Source organism: Carya illinoinensis, chromosome 10 (genome assembly GCF_018687715.1).
Source record: "Carya illinoinensis cultivar Pawnee chromosome 10, C.illinoinensisPawnee_v1, whole genome shotgun sequence".
Classification (NCBI taxonomy): domain Eukaryota; kingdom Viridiplantae; phylum Streptophyta; class Magnoliopsida; order Fagales; family Juglandaceae; genus Carya; species Carya illinoinensis.
In genome coordinates, this window is record NC_056761.1 from 12,334,290 (window position 1) to 12,343,584 (window position 9,295).

The window sequence follows — 9,295 nt, forward strand, 5'->3', positions numbered from 1 at the left end:
AGTTTTTAATGATGTTATGAATTGTTTTAAAAAAAATAATAAAAAAATACATATAAAAGAAGTTTAAAAATAAAACACTAAAATGACTGACGATAGCTACCAGGGAGCAGTGGCTAGTGCCCACCCATTTCCTTAATCTATAAAATCATTCTCTTTCTGACATGATCTTCTCCAGCTGGATCATGAGTGATGAGCTAGTTTTGGGGTTAGACGGGACAAAAATATTAATATTGATATGGCGCATCACCATATTCCTCATCCAATCTTTTGGGTAAGGACCAAGGCCAGCCAGAAAGTTCAAGAGTGGTCCGTAAGCCATCTGCTTGATTCATTGATTAATATGAATTTAAGATTAATGTTCAAAAAGAGTATCACTTATATTTGATTGATAACTGTTAGATTCATAAAAGTAAAATCTTCAAACTGATGTAGTTAGATATAATACATTCGATCTATTTTATTCTAAAAATCTAACATCCTTCAACAAATCCCATCTATTGGTAGTTTTATTTTTTGTGAATTAATATTTTTGTGAACTAAACATTTTTTATTTGATTACATGGGATTTGAATCATTTGATAATTCTTTCGTAATGCATGCATTTATCAACACTACTATATATATATATATATATATAAATTTTATGTGCAGTCAGTTTTATGTATTTATTGTACATTCTACTAATATGATTAGTTACATCATTTTTTTAATATAAAATAATTATTTTCGTCAATCACATTAATAAAATACGCAAAGAGTACACAAAAGTGACTGTATGTAATCAAAATCATATATATATATATATATTATTAATTATTCAGGGTTTGGGCCAAAATTAAATTCAAAATAAGTAAGTAAGTTAATAAAATGTCCTGTCTAATTTTTGAAATGGAAGGAGTAATTTCCTGTCCTCATTTTTGGGTGAAGATGCAACAATATGCATGTAAATTTATAACCAGTAGTGTGTACTTACAATATGGATGTAATTTATTAGGGAGGCCATCACGTGACAAAAAATAAGAAAGCAACCCAATTGGGGTGCAGGCCGTAAAGTGTGTATATATATATTTGATATTTCTATGATCAAGATTTGAGTATGCAGGGGAATATACATTGGGCTCCTTTAAATGTTAGATATCTATTCATCCCCCACTTAAAAAAGACTCACGTGGAGTAAAAGGCTGCCGCCTGCAGGTACCTGAGTGGATTTCTGCAACTCACGACGTACCTCTTTTGGCAGAGCACTCTTCGTGCTTCAAATCATATAAAAACGTGCTAGCATACATTCTTTGATTTATTTAAAAAATAATCTCACGAGTCGATGTAATTTATTATAATATATCAAATTTTAAAAAAGATTTGGTAAAAAGTTTTGCTATATATAAATAAAATCATGTATTAATCTGTGTATTAATACTGATTTTTTTATATTTAAAATTTTAATTAATACTATTTTTAATAAAATCTACTTTTTGACCAATCATAATAAATTAGTGTACATATTAATACACAATTATACTTGCAACTAGATTTTTCCTTTGGCAAATCGGATTTAATCACATTATTTAACTTTGATTTTGTAAGATCTCGTTGTAAACCTAACACTTTAAATGGTAAGTCGAGTTAAGAATTTACCATGTGTTGTTTGTTTATCCAATTCAACTCATCTAATCATTACAACTTTCTTAACTTCCAACACAAAATTATAATAAACAATTCAACTTTTTCAAATCTCAATTTAACTTTTTCAAATCTCAAAATAATAATAATATTAAAAAATAATATTTTAAACTTTCATCCCAATTCATCTCAACTCAACCCACTATCCAAACCGGTGTTACATACATATGTATTTTCCGCACTTGGAAACTGAGATGGAAGTGTTTTCTGGCACACCACTACATAGATAATTTCACTCAATGAGGCGAACACCTACCACCTTCGTTTGTGCCCCCCTTATGCATATTTTGTAATATCCAGTACTTCGCTACGATTCTCTGAAGGATATGGAAGAACAACTTGTGGCATATCTTGAGCAATGCTCAGTTTACTGCTTGGTGCATGTTGGCAATAGTGGGCTCTAGAAAGTGAAAAATAATAATAAAAAAAAAAACAGGCTCGATCGGCTGCTGGAGCGAATATGAATGGTGGAAGATGCAATAATATCATGCCTACACGCAAGAAAGCAGAAAATACTTGGAAATTTTCTATCATAATTGACGCCAAAGTTTTCAAACCATGAATTTCAGGTTGATAATGATATTTGCGATGAAATCACGAGAAAAATGGTCACAAAGGAGATGAGTTCCTACTCGATCTCTGCACATGATTGATGCAACCTCACCACTCTTTCACCCATCATGTCTCCTAATTCCACCATTATCTTTGCTACCACATCATATGAAATGGATATAGAATATTGGGGGGTTGGAAATTAAGGCACCTTAATTTGTATGGAATGGTGAGTTGTTTAGCTAACAAGGTCCTCTTTTCTTTCTCAGAAAATGTAGGAATTTATATTGATTGCGAGAAATTACAGAAGTTGAGAGTAAATCATTGAAATAATTTATAAGAAAAATACAATCAAGTACCAAATTAGATTTGTACTATGTTTTGTAATTGAGAAATGTTTTAGTTAAAAAGAGATTTTATAAAAGTAAACTCACAAACTAATAACGTGGCTTGATGAGGTACATAAATTGTAAAACTACTTTTATTAAATTTAATTTTGTGAGATCTCTTTATGACTGTAGTACTTCTTTTTGTGTAATAGTTTTCAAACGGAGAACACTGAGAATGCGCAACCATTTTGAGGTTTTTTTTTTCTCTAAGCAAGCGAGTAAACTTCGTTAGAAAAATAAAAAAGATTATACATGAGGAAGGGGTGGGGTTTCCTAACAAATGCCTTAGAACAATAACAACAGTGCAAAGAGTTTGATAAAAAAATTAAAAAAAAAATAAATTTTAACGATCAATTTTTTAGTCTTCACCTAAGTCCTACCAAGAAGACACGTTTTAAAATACACTAATAAGACATTCACAAAAAATTGCAAACAGCTTCGTTAGAAGTAGTGAGAGTGACAGATGCACTATTATTTATTGTCTTAAAATAATTTTTTGAGAAATCTACAATCCTTTCTTTACCCAACTAAACCATTTTGAGGTTACTAATGCATATAAACTGTGTATTCTGGTTGATGGATTTTGATGGAAGTCAAGCGAAAGTAGCAATAAAGAGGGATGGCCCAGTTGGTATGGACCAAAAAATAAGAGGATAGAGAGCGAGAGGGTCATAAGAGGAAAGTGGTTGCTGAAGAAGGTAGAGGAGAGGATGAGGAACAAGGGAGATCGGTAATCATTAGGCAGAGATTCAAAAGAAAAGTGAGAGCATTCAAAGAGAGTCGTCTAGCTACTCGTATCGATTTGCATGAGGTACAAAAATATTCTTGTAATTTTTAATTTAAAATTTTATAAAATTAAAACAAGAGATGATAGTTGCATCCTAAATATGCAAGCGTCATACAATCACTTTAAAAATAAATAAATAAATATAAAATTTACATAAAAAAATTAATTAATTTTTTAATAATAAACTTCACTTTTTTTCAAAATAACTGTACGATACTTGCTCACTTCATGACTGTACGTAGCATTATTCTTAAAACAAATGCATGCATTACCAAAAAAAATAATAATAATCTCAAATTCTGGTGTACAAACTTTTGGAGAAAATGAAAAACTAAAAATGTATAGTATATCCTTTGTTATGTTTTAACTGTGCTGAGAAACTAAGCAATTTCAACAATTGTAAAAATTTATTATTCTATTAGAATTTTTCTTAGGAATTGAGAATTTTCTCTATATAAATTGTGAATGAAAAAATGATCTAAATAAAATAAAATAAAAAATAGTTCCCAGTGTTTGTGGAAATGTATCATAAACGACTGCTTTTCTGGTGGCAAGTGACAATTTCCTACGAGATGCTTTGAAAAGAATCTGAACCCTAAGGGATTGAAGCACAGGAAAAAATGGTACTTTACCTAATCATTTTAATGGAATCCCCACTAAAACATCAAACATTACAAACAATTACTCACCAGTAATGAAATCCATCTCTATGACTTCTACTTCCATCCACTCAAATAGGCCATTTGGATAGAGAAACACTTATATCTCATCATTACAATTTTTTCAAATTTCCACACAAAATATAATAAATAATTCAACTTTTTCAAATCCCAAAACAATAATAATATTAAAAATAATATTTTATTCAACTTTCAACTTTTATCTTAAACCTTCTCATCTCATCTCACTATTCAAACAACCTAAATCTGCCACAATGCATTGCTACTTGCTACATTCTTTACATTTAAGATGCAATTAGTAGTATCATCTCGTCCCTTCTTTTTCAATGAGGCAACATCCTATGATGTTAATTTTTTTCTTTTATACAAACATCCTCTGATGTTATTGAAACAAGAGAAATGCAACCAGCGGGTAGATCCCAACAATAATGCCATTAAAGTTGAGACTGCTAACCAAAATAACAATAGTTGGAAATGGATATTGTTGATAGTGGTAATCACCATTTGTTTCTCTGTATAATGGCAAACCAAACATGTTTTCCCTAAAGAAAAGGAAAGGAGGAAATTGAAGGATAGCCAAATACATGAACGATCAACATTTTCCACAAACAATTTAATATCCCACAATTGCTACTGACCATAGTAACAGCTGGTAATCACAATGTAGCTTTGATTAAAAACAGGTAACTACTACAGCCCAAGCCTCCATAGAGAGAGATATATAAAGCATATCAAAGCTCGAATATTGGTGTGAAAGTAAACTATGCCTTGGATTTTCCAGCCTGGAGAGATTGAATTCTCTGTTGTAGCTTTAATATCTGCAAGATGACAAAATCAGTAGAAGCAATTAATGTCTGATTGAAATAAATGATCTCACACTGTATAAAAACAGCATGTTGATCCAACCACACCCTGTTTTTGTAGTTAAGTTCATTCACAATAATTCATGCGATTATACATTAAAATATGAAAGAAAAAGGTGTAAAAATTTACAGTTGAAATTTAATGAGCAAAATATAAAGAAGATGGAGTAAAATATAAACAACTAACATATTTTAGCTACAAAGTATCAACACAAACAGGAATGTATTGAGTTCTTTGGTAGACAGCTCCATACACCAGAATACATCACTCTTTTCTAAAGTTTTAAGTCAGTTGAGGCCAAGGCTGGCTTAGGCCACAGAAAATATCAACATAAAAGATATGAGATAGAATATGGCCCCTTGATAGCTGAATGACAAAAACAAGAAGGTTTTAGGTTTGTGTTGGCCCTTACCATAAGCCATTCCAATTATGGTATAATGGCAAAACTATATATTTGTTTCCTTTTTTTCTTTTCCTTTCTTCCTACCAAACGTTGGGAAAAATAGCTCTGTAGTGAAGGCCACCTGGTCGTATTACTGTCTTCTATAATACAATCCATACTATACCCTAATGGTCCTCTGCTTTGCCCAAGGGAGTAGACATGATTTTACCTTTTCTTTCCCCTACCTTTTAACTATATAACAAATAGCAACCTCCACTCCCCTTTCATCCCCCTCAGCCCCCTTTTCATTTAATCCAATTGCCTGAGGACAGGACCTAACGTTGGAAATTGGAAATCCCTGTTAACAAGATTCCTTTTCTTTTCAAAGTTAGTCCACTTCTTGAGAGAATTGAAAATAGCAAGGTCCAAGCTTCCATCACTAGCCCTTGTCATTATACCACTATCTATCTATGCATGTATTTTCAGCCTAGAGTCTCGAGTCTTTTGCTTCCCGGATAGCGGCGAATGATGCAGCCTGCGTTGCAGGAGATGCCTGCTCATAGGGTTTGTTTGACATTTTGCACAATGATTTTTCTAGAAAATCTCCACAACGCAAGCTTGGAACTACATGAATGAAATTTTAGTGTAGGTGTTGGTATTAACATCTATCACATGTCCTGATGTCTAGGTATAAAATTCTTGTTCTTTCAGACTTCCAAATATTCTAACAAAATAACAGTTGAATAAAAGTTTTCATCTTTGATACACATCAAGATTCTCAACTCATTATCATGGTTACAGTGAACTGGAAAAAAATATTGATATCACATTGTTCTGAAGAATCAGAGATATTTGGAATAACTTGGGCATTATGAGAGTGATGTGTGAGTGCTTGTCCTGTGTGTGTGAAAGGAAGAATACAAACCGAATCTCTCTTGCTGTTTTGCTTCTCCTCCAAATCTTGAAGAGTTGTATCAAGTCGTTTCCTGTCAGGTGGAAAAAGTTCTATAGTCAAATATCAACAAAAAGGGGCAATAATATGGCAACGGCAACAGTGATGCTGATGATATAACAAGAACAAGAAGAAAATGAAGATAAATAATTTGACAGTATAGATAACAGGAGAAGATTGAAATGAATAAAAACAGGAGAAGAAACATCACAGGCTCCATGAGTGGAAAATTCAAACCATCATTCCTGTTTTTCAGTAAATACACATCAAATTATTTGTTGGGATGAAGTGTAATAGCAGAAATGCAAAATAGGTTTTGTCCTAACATTTCTCATTCAGTTTATTGCCTCTCTTACAATCCAATAGGGTTAATTCATACTTCGGGAGATTTGTTTGTTATAGATTGAACATTCCTGATGTCAGTAATATTTTACCACTATGATCCACAGACTCTTCCGAGCAAAGGACCCCATTGCCATCCACAAAGTAATTATAGAAGTTGTATCCTCTTAGTACAAGATGCACGATGCTAGGATTCAAATAGATACAGTGAAGCCTCAGCTGGGTTTGCCCATCCTATGAAGTGTGGACTTGGAAAATACCAAGAATTGTCATCTACATTGATATCATATATCCTAATAAAAAAACCACAAAAGGACCATCAAAAACATACAATTGAAATCAGATATTCAAGGTTGATAGTTCCATGAATCTGAATTTTCAACAAGTGGATACAGATGCAAAAATTGATAGAATTAGCTATGGACAATGTACAATATCGGAAGCTCACAATTCAGCAGACATATATTCGATCCTCTTGCGCACATTAGCATTTGCCTCTGCCAAATCCTGCTTCACAAGTACTGGACCAATCAATTTGTATACATTTGCATCTTCATTCAGCAGATCCAACTCCTACAAACACAAACAAAGAATTCAAGCCTAATTGTTACCTAGTCTTTATCAAGTCATACATATTATAATTAAAGCCCTGTTCACTTACAAATAAAAAAGAAAAAACAAAACAGAAAAGAAAAATAGAATTCTTCATTCCATCAAATATAAACAACCTTGATCAAATCATATGGATCATATTAAAACCCTGTGCAGAGTGTTCCCCCATGTTTAAACTACACTCTAACCTTGCAGCTGTCAGGAGTACTCTGAAAGTTGTTTATACAAGTTTGTATGGATTGACTTTTGACCCATATCTCATTGCAATGTGGTGTATAATTGCATCAGTAAAATTTTAGCAAAGAGATTGTTACTTTGCATGGATTCACTTGCGAGCCATAATCCGGCTGCTTTTACCCCTAACAAAACAATATCTGCAAATGTTTTATTTTCCCAGGAGATGCTGAAAGACTATCATAAGGATAAGAGTCAACCTAGTTGTGCTATCATAGTAGAATTGATGAAAGCTGTTAAGTCCTTAAATTGGGTGGTTCATTCTTCACTGCCTTCTCGTTTTGGTGCTCCTTCCAAGTAGGTGAATTGAGTAAGAGAATGAATAAATAATCCAAGATTTTTTTTTGCAAACTTGAAATAAATGCCCTTGTAGGCTATTTTGAAGGAAGAAGGGATCTAAGGCAAGGGATCCACAATCCCCCAACCTTTTTGTTTTAGCAGTGGACGTGTTGTCTAGATCAATTGATGAAGTTGCCCTTGGTTATAAAGCTTTCAATTTTCACCCTAATATTTAGAAATTCAGCTCACAATTGTCACTAAATGTTAACTTATTCATACGAAGAAAGAAAACAACCACCTTGATCCAGTGACAGCTCAATGATTAAGCTATCAAGGCAGTTGCCTAAGGCCCCCCCTATAAATACCTCAGTACATTTAAAAAATAAAATAAAATAAGAACTGAAATAGGATAAATATTATAAGTTTATTTATAATTATGATGATAATAAGCCTATGCACTGATGAGTAAAAAAATCCTACAATTCTTTCAAAATATAAATGATATTAAGTGATTTCATGTTAAAATCTAGCGGTCTCATTTTAAATTTTTGTCTTAGGCCTCAATTTACATTGAACCGTTCTTGCCTTGATCCGCATTTTGAATATTTTTTCGGGTAGAACTTCAAAGGAAAGAAAATCCTTACAAAAGGAAAACAAAAATATTTTCACTTGGCAAATATCATATCAGAAAATAATATAGCTGCTGAAAACCTTGAGGACGAGCTCGTTCTCACCGAGCTGGATAGTGTACTTCTTTCTCACTTGGTGATTCTTCGCAATATCTGAAAAAATATATACCGTCTAAGGCTACAATTCAAGAAAGAAAATATCATACAACTCAACACACATACATGATGCATGTAAATGTATGTATTACTGAGAATGGAGGAAATTCTAAGAGACCTAGGGTTAATTGAAGAGAGAGGTAGGTAGGGATCGGAATATTACCTTTCTGGATTCTACTGAGATCGTTAGCTTTGGTCTCTAAGTCGCGCTGTAGCTCCCGAAGAGCTGCTGGGGAAGCCATTGGTGCTCGCTTCTCCTCCTTCTTCTTCTACTTCTTCCGCTACTACCGTTGGCTCCTCGTTTGGTTTTGAGCTCGGTTGCTGTTGTTCGGATCCAAGTTGGGCCTGAAATACATTAATCATAGGGCCAAGTCCAGTAATGTACGAAGATTATGATCGTTCGGGCCTGCAGCCTGCAGCCCATTTGGGGGTGACCTTTAAATCATTCACAGTGTTTTGCCTTCGGCCCAAAAAAACACCATTTGAAAATAATGGAGAAGAAGAAGAAGAAGGTGGGTGGCCTAAGTGAGAGCAAATGGAGAAAGGAATTAAGAATACTATTTAAAGAAATAATAGTTACAGTCGTGAGTATATAAATACCGCATAATTATTTAAAAAAAAGTGAATAAATATGAGATTTATATAAAAAAATTAATTTTTTAATAGTGAACTCCATTCTTTTAAAGCGACTACACGGTACTTGTGCAATTCACGACTATACGTAGCATTACTACTTTTACAATATTACACTCAAACT

The 9,295-nt window shown here is 33.0% G+C and overlaps 1 protein-coding gene across 1 annotated transcript; it reads right to left on the reverse strand.

Annotated features, from left to right (window-relative positions):
- Positions 1-4,501: 4,501 nt before the first annotated feature.
- LOC122280147 (prefoldin subunit 6-like) lies at positions 4,502-8,863 on the reverse strand. Its single transcript, XM_043091146.1, has 5 exons — positions 8,702-8,863; positions 8,465-8,535; positions 7,077-7,201; positions 6,260-6,320; positions 4,502-4,906 (listed from the first exon to the last, which is right to left on the reverse strand). Exons 1-5 carry the CDS (start codon positions 8,778-8,780, stop codon positions 4,850-4,852), a joined length of 393 nt encoding a protein of 130 aa, XP_042947080.1. The 5' UTR covers positions 8,781-8,863; the 3' UTR covers positions 4,502-4,849.
- Between the last annotated feature and the right edge of the window lie 432 nt (positions 8,864-9,295).